The 15,676-nt window shown below is 33.5% G+C and overlaps 1 protein-coding gene across 10 annotated transcripts in view; it reads right to left on the bottom strand.

Annotated features, from left to right (window-relative positions):
* The window catches only part of LOC120860242 (nuclear factor 1 B-type), a 256,907-nt gene that overhangs the window by 17,880 nt on the left and 223,351 nt on the right, over positions 1-15,676 (bottom strand). For 2 of the 10 annotated variants that reach the window (XM_040236036.1, XM_040236038.1), the window contains exons 9-11: positions 15,197-15,362; positions 12,078-12,160; positions 2,150-2,238 (exon numbers count right to left, since the gene is read on the bottom strand). The exons of 1 other annotated variant lie outside the window; for it this stretch is intronic. In XM_040236036.1, coding sequence (XP_040091970.1) covers positions 2,150-2,238; positions 12,078-12,160; positions 15,197-15,362 — 338 coding nt within the window. Of the gene's footprint in view, positions 1-2,149; positions 2,239-12,077; positions 12,161-15,196; positions 15,363-15,676 lie in introns of those variants that run through there. 7 more of the 10 variants (XM_040236037.1, XM_040236039.1, XM_040236041.1 and 4 more) reach the window with 7 other exon arrangements.

Genomic DNA, 15,676 nt, shown 5'->3' with positions numbered 1-15,676 from the left:
GCAAGCTGCTGTCTCCTTTCAGTTCATTTATTCTGAACTGTAGGATACTTTTATTTTAAGAATGGTAAGGGTGTGTATCAGTCATGCAGTGTCTGGGACTGCCCACCACAGAGTTTCAATAAATATCTGTTGAAGGTATGAACATTTCACCTGCTATTATCAATTATGCGCCCCCTGAATCATAATAAAAAGGGACGAAACAAACCAACGACCTTTGTCAAGCTTTTTGAAGCATTAAGGCCATTCTACATATCATTATCTACTAATCCCCAAAAATTATTTTGGAGAGAAAAAATAAAATCTTAAGTGAATTTATTTTTTCCCTGAGTGATTATGACCTGAAGCTGATGACCACACCAACTTGTCACCAGGAAGGTGATGTGTAAGATGAATAAAGCTCTCTTAAGAAATTAGTTTAGTCATCATACTAATTCACCCCAGCCCCTGTGTTCTGAGATGATTCATTGTCCACTCACCTTTTCTTTTGGGGAACATCAATTTTTGAGTTGAAACATTACTAGGAACTAGGTGCAGTTACATTTAAGTCTCCAGCAATTTATACCCTCATTTCACTTTAATGTACTTTAGCAATACTACCCAGTTTTAGGTAAGTAAATGTCAGTCAGTAACCCACAGATTTGGAAACTCACACAGCTACATCCACATTAAAAAACACAGGCACTTGCCATCTAACTTGCAATTTTTTCTAAATACAGTAAGGATTATATGTAGAAATGGACCATTTAGCCAACCAACAGAACATGGAATGTAAGGATAAATAAAATTATATCTAAACACTGTGTTACCAAGTCAAATCAACTTTTAAAATAATAACAAAGACTATTTAAATAAATAGTTTATCTTCTTTCACCAAGTGTATCTTTTCTTTCTAAGTACACATTGTATTTTTTTCCAAATGGACGAATAATATAAGCTTCATGGAAAAAAAATCAAAAAGGTAAAAATTTATACATTTTAAAGTGGATGTTATAGTAGTCTCTAAAAAGAGGAAAAGTCATATGGCATTCATTACAGACAGTGAATTTAAAAAGTCAACAAGCTTTTAAAACAGAATCTAATTTTCTTAATTTTTACCTGAGTAAAAAGTGGAAATTTTATTAATTTCATTCTTTGAAACTCTACTCTTTTTTTCCTATCAAGCATATGAAAATGCTTTTACAACCAATAGTAGAGAATGTACTTTTAACATAGGGATGCTAAGTAAAGAGAAGATGACAATCAGAGAGGAGATGGAAAATTACGTTGGCTCTACTTTTGTTGAACTCCTTATGGGGTTACCTCAGTCTTCTATAAATTTTTATATCATTACATATGATTATATCATGAATTTTAATCATTTAATTTGTCAATTTGACACAGTTTGTTCTTTACTGAAATAATTCATAAGAAGTTGAATTAGCACGACCTACTTTCTAAAACCAAAAATGAGACACTATTAAAACTACTTTCAAAAATGAAATTTTAGAGTGATCGTCTCAGCCAACCAAATCAATTCTCAGTGATTCACATCAAGGTACAAACAGAAGTTAAAATTTTTTAAAACCAAATTCCTTCTCTAGCTGTTGATTCCAACAATCCCCACCCCTCTACACACACACCGAAATTCATGAGTGTTGCTACTAAACAGTTAAACTGACTAATCTGAACATTATTTTATCTTTCCTCCTTTGAGAAGGGAGTAAATGAGTCTAAAATGACTTAAAGTTAACAGTAAAGAAAAAGAGCTGAAATGAGAAAAATCTATAATGGGAAAGAGCCAATATTTTACCCTCAGATAGCTGAAAAGTCTTCCCCAAAACTATGATTTCAATTTTCAGGTCCTAAATCTAAGTGCCAAATAACCTCCTCCCCCTCCCCGCTCCACCCTCACCAATATTATAAACTGTTGACAACATCTGACAGCACTCAGAAATTCCAATCATTAATTACTATTTGCTCTAGTCTCCTATTAATTTGAAGTTATATCTTAGTAAGAAATAAGCAGGAAGAGGGTAGGGAAAGAGGAATGGTATAGCTAAAACAACTAAAATTTTAATATATACTTTCTGTAAAGCTAGTTAGAAACAAACACTGTAGCTCATGTAATTTTTAGGTGTAAGTGTAGGGTTGGAAATAATTAAAATGTTACCTTTGCCAAGTAATTCCCAATGTATCCTCACTGGTACTGGGGTATAAATGCCTGCCGTTTTGATTCATGGTCCAGTCACAAATCCTCAGCTGTCAATTGAAACCTAGCAGTCAGATATGGATCGAGCAGTACTACAGTTTTTAGTATTTAAATGAACACATGCAAACTAGTACTGTACATGGCATTAACCTTATTTTCCCAAGAGGCAACTTAAAAAAAAAAAAAGCAAAGAAAACCTTACTCTGAAAAGCAAAATTCCTAGAATATATTTCAGAAAAAGCTATTGCAATATGCTTCTCTATTAATTAAAGCATACAAGAGAAATAAGTGCTTAGAACATAACAATTAGACATTAATTAGATTACAAAATGAGCTGAAATAAAAGCAAACGTTAATGTTCAATAGAGAGAGATATATCTTAGAAAAAATTGTTTAAGCTTTTAAAAATATATAACATACCAAATCATCTGCACTGAGTAAAATAATAACTTTAAGCATGCAGTTTGCAAAACACAGAAGACATGCAGTTTAGAGGAGAAAGGCCCCACTTTATAAACATTTCCCCTAAGTTATGTTTAGAAGCATCAAGGGGTTCCGTTTTAGATATGTACTAATTTTACTCAAACTGGCTTTTTTTTTTTTTTTCATAAAGAGTTGATACTTTATTTAGTTTCTACTTTATTTTAAACTCAGAGTAATGGCATTGGAAATCCTTTACCACATTTGAATAGAGTGAGGAATGCACTGAATACTAGCTGAAACAAATTCTTCCCAGCTCTCCAAATCATCAGCTCTGCCCTTCAGAGGTTGTTCCAGTAACCCTATCCAGCTCTGTTTGGTTAACAGCTGCCCTACAGTGCTAGCAGATTTATTGAAAAGATATATTGCTTATTTTTATGCTTAAGAAAGTAAACTTATCTGGCTTTGGGGGGAACAAAAACACTGGAAAATCATGGTTTTTAATCTGTAGATAGCTATGCTGTAAATTAACTGAATCTCGCACTGAAAAGAGGACTTATTCACAGCAATCCACTAAACCTGGCGTGCTGCTTTTCAGTAAGAATTTCTAGAAGATGATGATTGGAGTCAAAGTCCCTTTAAACTTATGATAAGTTACTTTAATCCTTTCTGATAACAGTATGGCTAAAAAAAAAAAAGGCTATTAAGAACCTTTCCCTTTAAGACTAGTTTCTACATACTATAATAGTGATTCTGCAGTTTGAGAATATTTGGTTTTGCTTATGTTTCTACAGTTCTCTGAGGCTCAAAAATACCATCTAAAATTCCCCAAACATGCATTTTAATTATACTGAGACTTCAGGTAAAAGTAATTATATACATTAAAAAACTTTAATTAATCACATAATTAATTAGTTAAAAAGCTGAAATAGTTCACTTAATGTAGACAGTTAAAAGATATGTAAAATTTGCTTAGGATACATTTGATAAATAAGCCATAAATCAGTAAAGAATTAAATTATAATGAAAAATATTCTTAAAATGGATCTTAATGCCTGCATGAAGGAGAAAATGTATACTTGATTCATTTTAAATCAAACAGAAGAAACTTTTATGACAAGATGTTTTAAAAGTTCTCAACATGGAGCATTTAATCAGAAATGCAATGTAATTAGGCAATCTGAAAAAAATTTTTTTTCAGTAAGAGTCACTTGCCTCCTTCAAAGTGCATTCTTTTCAAGCAATACTAGGAAAACAGTCTAAAAACAGTTGAAGGTGTTTGGCTTTGTATAACAATTATCTTAATGACCACTCATAGATTCTGCTCTAGTCCTAATTTTGAGTCGGTTAGATATTCTGAAGAATGGAGGGCTATATTTAGAATTACATAATTCTGCTAATAATTAATTTCAGGTTAGTTTCTATGAGCCTCTCAGATTACACTGGAAAAATTTGCAAAAAGATAAGCTAGCTTCACAAAGCCAAGTGAACCTAAGTATCTCTCACTGGTTGGCTTGTTCTCAGACAATTGGGAACACTACTATCTCCTTGGAAGAATGAATATGTAAATCAGTTTTTTTTGATGTTCATGTTGCTAGTTTTTTGCTTGTTTCTGTTTATTATTCCTACAAAATATCCAGTAGGCTATCTTTGGCCACCTGTTGAACACTTAAAATCAACACAGTCTTACAGATATTTCTTTCCCAGCAATAGTCTCAAAAGGATTAAACCTCACTACAGCTCTTCATTTTCGACCATATTTAAGGTACATGAGAACAAAATATCTTCTTCCAAACAGACAATTATGCTTAAATAAACAAAAAACAACCACTGAACATATTTAATAATAACCTAAATGCCAAAGAAATGGGTAGGATATTAATTAGTGTTGATTTCCCTTCAGTTACTGAAAATATAAAATACAATTTAAATTTATTTAGCTATTTAGATTGTGGACTGGCATTATCAACATTTCCAAAAATTTCTGAGGAGAAATATTTATACCTGCTTATATGTTATAACCTACTTAAGCCAGGTAACTTAATGAAGAACCTTTCTCTTCATTTTTTTCTTTAATTAACTTCCTTTTGCATAAAGCATCCTTCAATTAATACTTAATAAACTTCATGATTGAGCAAAATAATTAAAATAGAAACTGCATATTCACTGAAAATTTCCATGACACTAATTTCTAACAAAATCAGTTTCTAAGAATCTTGTTTGAATATGATAGTTCTGACTCAGCAAATTTTGAACAGATTCTCAGGTGATGAAAAGTTAATATTAAGTGTATTTAAGCTTCTTTTTGGAACAAGTTAAATATTGTTGGTGTTAGTATGATTCAGAATTCCTAACCAAAATGGATTTTATATTAAGCTTTAAATGTTTAAAATGATAGGTAATAATCTTATTTGAATTTAGGGTGGTGAATCCTCAGTTTCTGTCCTGTGAGAGAGTTGGTGTTGTGTAATTTAGCTATCAATTACTTTTTAATTAAATTAAAAATTTTAAGTGGTACATAAATATATGCCTTTCATTAACGTAAATATTTTCTTCAAGGCTTCAATAATACCCTAGTGATTTTTCCAATAATTTTTCCTCAAAAAATAGGAGGATACTTCCCCCCCACCCCCTGACCCCGATAGTAACCAAATTTAAAACAGCAAGAGCAAAGTAGTTTAGAAATTTAGTTGAAGTTGTATGTTTGTAGCAGCTCTTACATTTGTAACAATATAGACCCTTTGACAGATTTGATTGCATGCATATTCTTACATAAATACACAGATAAAATTTAAATTCTTTAATTTATATGTACCCACAAACATGAAATTAAATTGTTTAGACAATTAAGGAAATTTTTATATTAAAACAATTATGCCCAGATTTCCAAAAGAAAACAGAAGGTAAGGTAAAGAAGTTAACATTCTCCTTTAAAAAAGCTATGATTGAAGAGATGGGGCTGAAGAAGTCCAAACAACTTGAAAAGAAGGCAAGGTAAAGTTTTCACTGCAGATGGTCTTAGGATGAAGTTCCCTAAAGGCTCTGGAATGAGAACCTTATTCTAAGTCTAACTCAAATGAGTTTGAGAAAAACAAGGATGGAGACCATCTAGCTTCTTCAAAAAAATCTGCCTAAGGGGAAACACCTAAGATCTTGATCTTGTCCTAGCCTACAGAGCACTCAGATATTCATGTAGGTAGAATCAACATTGCCTGTGATTTCAGAATAAGAGTCTGTTTATTCACATGAAGGCACTCCATTGTTATTAACAGCGGCTTTTGTAAATGCCTCGCAATTAGCTTTGGGAACAAAAGAAAGAAGGTAAGAAAACGTTCTACTTTGCTGGACTCAGCAAATAGGCCCATGTACTAACAGTCCCTTATGATGACAACAGCTCTCAGTTGAACCAGTAAACCATTAAACTGTAAACAGAATAATCAACACAGGCACATTTATCTTTTCGTGTTTTATTTTCCAACCTTACAGGGACCCTCAAGGCATAATCTTGAAAGGTGTATTTTATGTTTTTTTAGGTTTCTTAATTTTTCCGGATAGCCCCAGAAAAAGAAAAAGAAATAGATTTTTGGTGTGTGGAGGTGTTTTGGGGGTGGGATGCTTAAAAATATTAATCCTTGAGGATTCATACTTTCTACTTTCCACACTTTTTTAACTCTTAAACTGATTTTTATTTTATTAATTATCTCCCAGAGAGTAGATAAAATGACTCTGAAGGAAAAGGGTATAGCCTTAGTCCACAAGCAAAATGGTCAAGATAAAACTGTGATATAGGTGGAACTTATAAACACATAAAAATGAAAAAGATATTCCAGGTCATCCTGGTACCTTAAAGTCACATCTAATATTACTTTCTGAAGCTTGTGCTTCTTGAATATTTAAAAACATGGTAGAATTAAATGGGTATGCCTAGTTCAAGAGCTAAATAAACACTACTGATAATAAATTGTAAGAACTATAAAATGAAAAGTTTTTTTATTTTTAAATGGAGGCTACTTTCACCTGTAAAATTTAAGGTTTCAGGGGAACTTGGAGATCCCATAGTTCAACCTCTTCATTTTCTCTTTCCAAGATACGAAGACAGGACAGAAGGTTTCAAGGTCTGTCCAAGCCTAGACATGTCCTGCCAAGTCAACACTAAAACCACACCTCCTGAATCTTAATCCCTTTCTCACCCACCATACCAGTTTGCTTGTCATTGTTCTTTTCCTACCCTGGTTTTCATGTACAGCTCAAAAATATTTAAGGCTAAAATGTCTATAATTTTAAATCTTTATAATTTCCCTTTTCCCCCTGATTCTACTTAAAGGTTCTAAAGTTAAAATGATCAGAAAAGACAATTTTCCCTTTGCGAATGTGTTGATTGAAATTTAAAATTATAGTAAACATAATTTTATTTTTATGCTATCTAGAATAATTTATCTGGATATGAACATTTCATAACCAGTAAGTGAATGAATCAATCAATGATAAAGCAGACTTTGGAAGGTTTCTTTCTTTTTTTTTTTAATTTAAGAACTAGCCAAAAAGCTAAACATTTGCATAGTCATTATTTTGAGTGAAACTTCCTCTAAATGTGTTTCCTTTCCAGCTAGCCTATGTGAAAAGTGACCTCTTATCCATTTACATACCTACCCAGAAGTCATGTGATAGGGTTTTACGTCAAGCTGTCAATTATGATAACAGACACAATAAGAACAGCCCAAGTGTTGATAGCCTGCTTCCTGACTTTATTGAAAAGTTTGTTGGTAGTCCACTTGTGACCTTTCAATTGCTTGCCTTTAATAAAAGACTACCTTGCCAGAGGTTTTCATGTACCTAGCTTTGACTATGCTATTTGTCAGGACCAATATTATAAAGAGATTTCAATGAACATCTTAGATAAATAAAAAAAATCCTACAGAGGCATTGTCTTACAAAGGCCATTAGATAGAACAGAAATTTTCAGCATAACAAGAAGTCCTTTCAAATTCTAGTTTCACAATTAGATCAAGAAAAGTACTGAAAATATTTTGATAGAAACTAGCCCAGTGATTGAAACTGAAATAAGAGCATCATACAGCCATGCAAGAGATGTAACATGCGGAAGCCAGGGCACCAAAAAAATCCATGCAACTAAGAAGTAATGCAAGGACTTGAGCTGATTAGGCCACTGACTCATTAATAAGTTGCATTATTAATAAGCTCTAATAATAAGTAGCATATATAGTCAGGAGATTATAATTTTGAGATATGAAAATAAGCCTTGTATCCTATAAACTAGAGCTCACTTGACTGTGTTGTTTCAGGGAGGTAAATGTGACCTTCCATTTGCTCCATCTCAAACCTATATGAAAGGTTATTTTGTACTCTAGTAGCTGGTTCCAATAGCAACGTTTTATTTCCAAACAAGAAGCTTCTTAGCTACAAACTTTTATTTCTAACCTGCAATAAGGGTTTTTTAAATATGTTGTATTGATGTATGATAGTAAGGATTTAAACTTTTATAATGACCTCACACTCAAGTATAACAGTGACCACCAAATTAACTGATTCTTTTACATTACCAAACTTTCCAGGATAACAAAGAAAAAAGACCTACAATATAGCAAGCTCATTACGAAGCTGATCAGATTAGAAAGCCGTGTTAATTCAAGGAAGTGGTCTCATACTCACTGTTTATACTAAAATTGTTAGATTGGATTTATACAATAATACAATAATTTCTGTATTTTCTAAGCAATACACAACACTCTGCTATATAGTTACCATTTTCCTAGGGAGATGAAACTTGGGAAGTGTAGTTTCTTCATTGCCTATCATAATGAATGTGCACAGTGTATTTAGGAAGTATAAGGCAGAAAGGAAACACCACATCTTACTAAACTTCTATGAAGTTAAGCCAGAGAAGAGGTCCCTGACACTTCTAAAAAGGTAAAAAGATATTTTTCAGCAAAGACTAAAGAGTTCAGTTTGCCAGAGACCCATGAGTTCTTCAAGCCATGACACCATCTTCCAACAGGAAAGTTAAACAAAAATGAAGTTCCAATTGAAGTTCTGATTTTAAGATTTCCCCCATGCCAATAGTGAATGCATTAAATAAGTCAATCATCCCAAAGAGAGTCTGGTTCCAGACCTTGAACAACACTCAAGATTGAGTCAAGAGATAGAAGAAAATTTCAAAGTTCTGATCAGCTGGCACGAGCTAATGATTATAACTAACTTCAGGGCTGTTTTTAATTGAAAATACTCAAACGGTTTAAATAAATATTTTTAAAATATTCTTTATGACTGTGTGATTTTGTTTTTCAGATTCAAATGAGATAACAAATTTATAATAGCAGTAAAATTCCTATGTCAGAAGAAACTACTATTTCAAGGCAGTTAGCAACCAGAATTGATCAGTAATAATCATTATAAAAAGGAGCACAGAGATGCATAATTACTAATAACAACTGCATGTTTACCAACCTAATGGTTATAAAAGCATATGCTTTTAGTATTCAGATCTGCCAAAATGAACATATTACTCTTACCAGTGGAGTACAGGGTTAATTGTAATATTTTCATTCAATTTAAGAAGCCAGTGTCCTTGTAGGTTAGAAATAACTACACTGAAAGCTCTACTTTAGTGTCATTGTGTGGAAAGATTATTTATAAGATAGTCAAAATTATTCAACAATTTTAAATTTATTGTTAACTCTGATTTATATAGGCTATATTAAAGTTCTTTTCTAAGAAAAAAATAGCACTCAACAGTGCACATCAATACTTTTCATAACCTAAAAGGATAAATCTTTATAAAACAGTCGCCAGTAAACTGAAGAAGGTACCTGGGGACAATATTTATTCTTAAGGGGTCATGTATATTAAAAGCTAAGGGGTATGTTTAAAAGAACTCTCTCAGACTAAAACCATTGCCTTTCTAATTTTGAATTTCTCCTAGCTAATATAAAATGATTGATTACCTTTATTTCATGTACCCCTTGATTTTTCTTTTCATTCATCACTGAGTACTTTAAACCAAATGCATTTAAAACCTGCTGCTAGAAGAGTGGTCTCTTTTAAATCTTTGGAAAGTAATGAAAGGACACAGTAAATCAATCTCATTTCTGCTGTAGAAAAGAATAACCTTTACTCTACTGAAGTCATTTAAACCATTTCTGTCCCTCTGTTCCTAGACAGTAAACATAAAATTTCATCTCTAGGATTCTTTTAAAATTTGAAAGAATTAAACCAAATGAAATCTTTTAACTAGAGCCTTAGTTTAGTAATATACAGTAAGATATGCATATATATTCATTTTCTGCTTATCTTAAATTGTAGCTTATTATGAATTAGTATATCATGCTCTTCCAATTCAAAAAAGTAGCACCAACTCTTTCATTATACAAAGGACAAATTATGTTTGTATGGTATTTAAGTTGAACACTGTATTTTTCATTATGAAACATATAATTTTTCTTCTAAAGATCAATACGCATTATATATTCTATAAATATATATTGCATTTGACGAATCAACTCATATTTATATTGTAAGAGGTCTTCACTTGACAGTGTCTACTTAAATAACAAGTGGTGGCCTTTGATGAAAAAAGTTTGTAGTTCTGGAACTCATATATATTTCAATTTATGTGCTCAGAACTCTATCTAGATTCACTAATATTCTCCTGATGCTTATAAAATTTTCTTGATTTATCCTTGGACATGTGAAAGAAGTAACTTTTATATAATCAGTTGTTGTGATCATAATTACAAGAGGCTCTAATGACAGTCACAAGTGATAAGTTAAAAAATTAAAGCTGCCTTAGGCTAGGACAAGAGGATGGGACGATTTCTTCTAAATACGTGAAAGTGGTTATCATGTTCTAAATGTGTTTGGGGCTAAAGGTTTAAATAATAGAGGCATGATTCTATGAATTAAAAGTTAACTGAAAACTAGAGATGTGTCATAATGCAAATCCCATGATAAGAATATCTGAAAATATGTGGAATGATTTGTAAGAGAATAAGTTTCTAAATCTATAAATCCTGCATAGTTTTTTTTAAAAAAAAAAACACAAGGAACATATACATTTTTCAAACAGAACCATATTCTAGTAATTATAGCACATTTCATATTATAGCAATTTTAGAGGTGAAAAAAAGCAACATTTCAGAAAATTATGTTGAAAAGCCAATAGCTGGCAAAACCACTAATTATTATTTGGTATTTTCATAACTATGTACAGATGTTTTTAGTTAGTTCTCACTCTTTTGTTTTGTTTTGCTTTTTTTAAACCTGGCAAAACGTCAAGTATCTTGAATAAGCGATCATCTTTATGATTTTCTCTGAACTCTGCATGTGGTGACCTTTAATATAAGCAGTCTGCCACCTTCACCTGCAACTGGGCAGGATTTGAAAATTCCATGCGAGGCACAGATATGCATGATTAAACTAGGTGGACAGGTCTAGAACAAAAGAAGCTGACATGAGTACCTGCACAGGCTTGTTACATCTGTAAAAATTCGGATGCACATACAATGTATATTATAAATTAAGAGTAAGCTCATTAATACCAACTCTTTCTCATTCATTATAGACTATTTTTCCATATGTAATATTTTGCACACTGTTAATTTCAAACTGCTCTGCTATCAAAACTTGAGAGCAGCAAACATATGCATCATAAAATACATTTAAATTTGGAAGTGTTTAGAATTATTTCTGTCATCCTGTAACTGGAATCATGGGATATTTTTATTTGTATGGTCCATGCTTTTGACTATGGCTAATTTGTTTATAAGCTACCATTAATCCTGGCTGTATATTTTCACAGTTTGGATAAACACTTCATTTGCATTAAATTTACAGCATTAATGAGATGTGAAATTTAAAATGCTACTTGAAACATAAATGATGTACGAAAGCAAAACCAAAAAAAGTGTTTTATCACATCTGAAATCAGTAAACTATTTAAACCTATTAAAATAGGAAGGATGTGTTGCCTGAGATTTCAGCTTCATAACTCATCTTCTTGAACAACAACAAAAAAAAAACGAGTAGAACAACTAGAAACATGAAAGGGTTCAAAAACAGAAAAAGAAAACACAAACTGTGAATTGTGTTGCATTTCTACTCTAATGGCCTTTAAACAGTTGGTAATTTTCATCTTGGAAAGTTATAGGCTGCTCGTAAGTTCTCAATAGCCAATAAGACTGAGAAAAATATTCTAGCTGAAACACTGTTTTCATGGACGTTATGGATATATGCTACAGAGAGGGAAAAGGTCTTGAGCCAATTTGAGAAACCCTGCTTAGAGAGACAAGAAACAAAAGATAAATGAGAAAATAGTTTGGAAAATGAAATGATCAGTTTCTTTCTCAGAAGTCCCGTGAGCCCCATTCTGAGTCCAGATCTGAGAGACAGCATGGAGAAAAGCACCAATGCAAAAGCGTGGCTACACCATCACACCTGGGTGAAACTTGCCCACCTGTTGCTGATGTAGGAAGGATGGGTCTCTTGGGCTTAGTCCCACATATCGATTGGCTTGAGATGTGCCTGAGGCTGTGTAGGCTGATTAAGGAAGAACAAAAACAAAGATAAAAATTGTGAACTATCAAATGAACACCTTGTCCACGTAAAAGAAACCCAGAGAAGTGGGACTTGCAACCAAAAAAAAAAAAAAAGTGTATCTCTATTTCTCTTCTCTTTTGTGTGAGTGAATACCAAGTGATAGAAATGATAGTTGACCTCAAGTCAACTGGTTTATCCTTCTTCTCCACCAAATCTATCCAGGAACCATATCCTATCCTTTGCTGTGGTCATCTCATACAAGCTCTAGTTACAGTCTTGCAGGAGTATCAAAGACTGGCTAAGTAGTAGAGTCTTTTTCCCAGATGTAACTTTTTACTAGATATCGGGTGTCTAGCAACAGAATAATCAATGATGGTCTGTGGTTCTAAATGTAAAATCAGACTGAAAGTCTGTTAGGAAAAAGTGAAAGCTTTAAATGATGGAATTTAAGCAGATGTACTTGATGATGCAGGATGAAAAATGTCTTACTGAAAAGTCTTACTAAAAAGAAAAGTTAATATTATTAACGTGAAGGAGAATTTTTATTATATTTGAGAACATGTTTCTGAAAAAAAAAAAAAAAAAAGATTTCTTTTCCAGAAGTACAAAAAGCCAATCTTTTGTGATTGATCCAGGGAGAGAGTTGACAGCCCCTTTTAAATATTTGGTCACCAGGTAGTAAGTACATAAGGTGAATACTCCTTAAATTATTATGGTCTCACCTTGCCAGTACTTTTCATTTAGGTACTTTTTGGTGCAGAGTGAATTTTCCACAGAAAATGTCTCCCTAGTCCTAAAGAGTTTTGCTTCTTTTCACAAAGAAAGGACTGATGCATCTTCATTGTTCCATGTCAGAATAAACAGGAAAACTAAATTGTCATCATTTATGTTACATTTCTAGGTCTGAAGAAAGCTAAAATATTTGGTTCAAAACCTCCAGATTGATGAGGAATCCAGACATTAACTTTTAAAAGACTTTTTAAAAACCAATACGTTAATTCTGCCATGTTCATTTGATTCAGTGAAGCTTTTTTAAGTAAGCTTTTTAAAACAGTGAAGATTTTCACAATTCACCTTTTATTTATTCCTGAATGAAGTACTCACGCAATGGCAGCCATAAACAGCCAGTGGCCCCCATTCAATCTCCATATCTCTGGAATTCAATGCACAGCACTGAAGAGCCTCACCCTTACAGAGTGGGCACCAAGTGTGTGTTATTCTTTCTTTTCAACCATGAAAAAGAGGTTTCCTTGGCCTCTGTATTTAATTTTATTGACTTATGAATTCAATGGCCAATTTTTCATTATCAGTGGTGCCTGCGGAATTGCAGCTACAATTTTGTTTATAGGAAAGAAAAACAGCTCACTATATCACTTTTATGAAGGATGGAAAATAGACTGATGAAGCTATCTTTATATAACCAAGATACTCCTTTTGACTATTTTATGATTTTGTAAATCAAATCAGATCCCTTTTTGATCAACCTGTATGTAAGTATAAGAAACAGTTCATTAACAAACAGGCTGACAGTATTCCCATAAGTGAGCTGTGATCATTTCAGTTTGATTTCTCCTTGAATCTTACCTATTAATGACAATATAAGAGTAGGTACCAGAAGTTTCTGGAAATTTTAGCTACTTAAAAAAAAAAACCTTTGTTTTCTATTTGCTTTTATTTAAACTTCTGACTTTGTTTGCTTAAAGATGCCAAGGCATCCACTTTTGAAATTTGGATGTCGTATTTTAGCGATTGTAATGTACATGGCTAACCTGTAGCTCTAAAGGATCCTTACTCTTCCTTGACTGAGTCTGATTCATTTCTGTGCATTCAGGGAAGGTATTCACTAGTGTAGGTCCCTCTATCAACAAACCAGTTACTAAGCATTAATGATTATTAATGGGAATTACAAGCTTATCTGGTTTTTATTAGTCTATGGGGCCTCATGAATTTTGAGAAAGAAATGCTGAATTCACTGTACACACCAAGTATTGTCCACTTTTCTTGTAAGGTTCTTGCCACGTCTTTCAGGGGCCACACATACAAAAAAGAGCATCTTTCCAATGGCCAATAAAGAAAGAGCCAGTGGCTCTGAATCTCTATAATTTCACACAGAATTTTCAGAACATCGGGATTTTCCTGCTCTAACAATGCAAATAGAAGCTCTGGATTTAAGAAATAAGAATAATTGAAGACAAGCAAGCTAATTCCTCCTGACTAGAACTTTATCCATTCTACTTTATTACCAGTCTGTACACATCAACTCCAGTTTTAGAAAGCTGGCAGCTTGGATGATGAAGCCAATTAAAAAGCTTTACAATAATTTCTTGTGTACTTCTGAGCACTCTGTACAAAGAAGCAAAGGAATCGCTTGGGTTACTGGTATGAGCTACTGCCAATTCACCAGCTAAATCTCTGACATTTCAGATGTTCTGGCCATGCTAAAAAGCATAATACCCGATGCACCATGATAGAGTAAATAATCAAAAACAAACAAAAAAAGTTGCAGACAATGAAAGTGCAGGTAGTTGACATGTGCCTAAAACTAAGCTTTGAAATGCTTTCTACACTGAACACTGTGTGACTGTTTCTCACAATGACATAACCTACCGTGATATAAACATGCAATTATCTTACAGAGGTACTGATCCAGTCTGCCTTGTGAAGGGGCTTGATTTCTATAGGAACGCTCCAATAACTAACATTTATCACATCTCTCTTTGGGTGATATAAAAACCTTGTACACTGTTATGTCATTAGGTGCACTGCCAATGTATACCTTGAACAAGCAGGCACGACTTACTATTTTTGTTATAGCTATTTACTCAAACAAATAAGCTTCTCCCTTTTCAAATACTGAGTGAAATTTGATAAGAGAGAGCGTATAAGAGCCAGGCTATATCATGCCTGCTAGTTCCACATAAATGAGAAATCTCCATCTGGTTGAGTAGCTGGAAAAGGTGCCGGGTTTTCCACCTTGGATCAGATATCCAGAGGTGCCCTCGATGGACATTTCTCATTTCCTACAGAAATACTTACTGGTTGCTGTAGGTGAAGCTGCCTCACCTTCAGTGGATGTAGTGATGGGTTTAGTATCTGTCATGGGCAGAGTCACAGGCCGCACTGCACTGGGATGGGGAGAGGGTGCCAAGACGGGAGTGAAATGGCCAGGCACTTTCCCTACCACTTGACCACTGCTGTTAGGCTACAAAACAAAAACAGAATGCCGGGTGAAACAATCCCAAAGGCAGTTATCCCGTCCAACAACTCCACTCAGCACACTCGACTGCGTGGGCCCTGCGCGCTGTGTGTAACCACCACACAAGCCCCTCAGATCTGAGCTGAGAGGCTCCTCAATGGTTAGTAGTCCTAAGAAGCAGCAGCAGCATTTAAAGAAAGTCTTCAGCTACAAGGCACTTTATATAGGTTTAGTCATTTCTACAACACCCTGAGAACCAGGGAGAACTGAGCCTTCCATAGAGTAGGACAGAAAACTCAAGTGGAGACTTTGATGCTGAG

The sequence above is a fragment of the Oryx dammah genome, unplaced genomic scaffold (assembly GCF_014754425.2).
Source record: "Oryx dammah isolate SB20612 unplaced genomic scaffold, SCBI_Odam_1.1 HiC_scaffold_11050, whole genome shotgun sequence".
NCBI lineage: Eukaryota > Metazoa > Chordata > Mammalia > Artiodactyla > Bovidae > Oryx > Oryx dammah.
The sequence above is the reverse complement of the archived record's forward strand: the minus strand, read 5'-3'. Positions and strand labels throughout refer to the sequence as shown.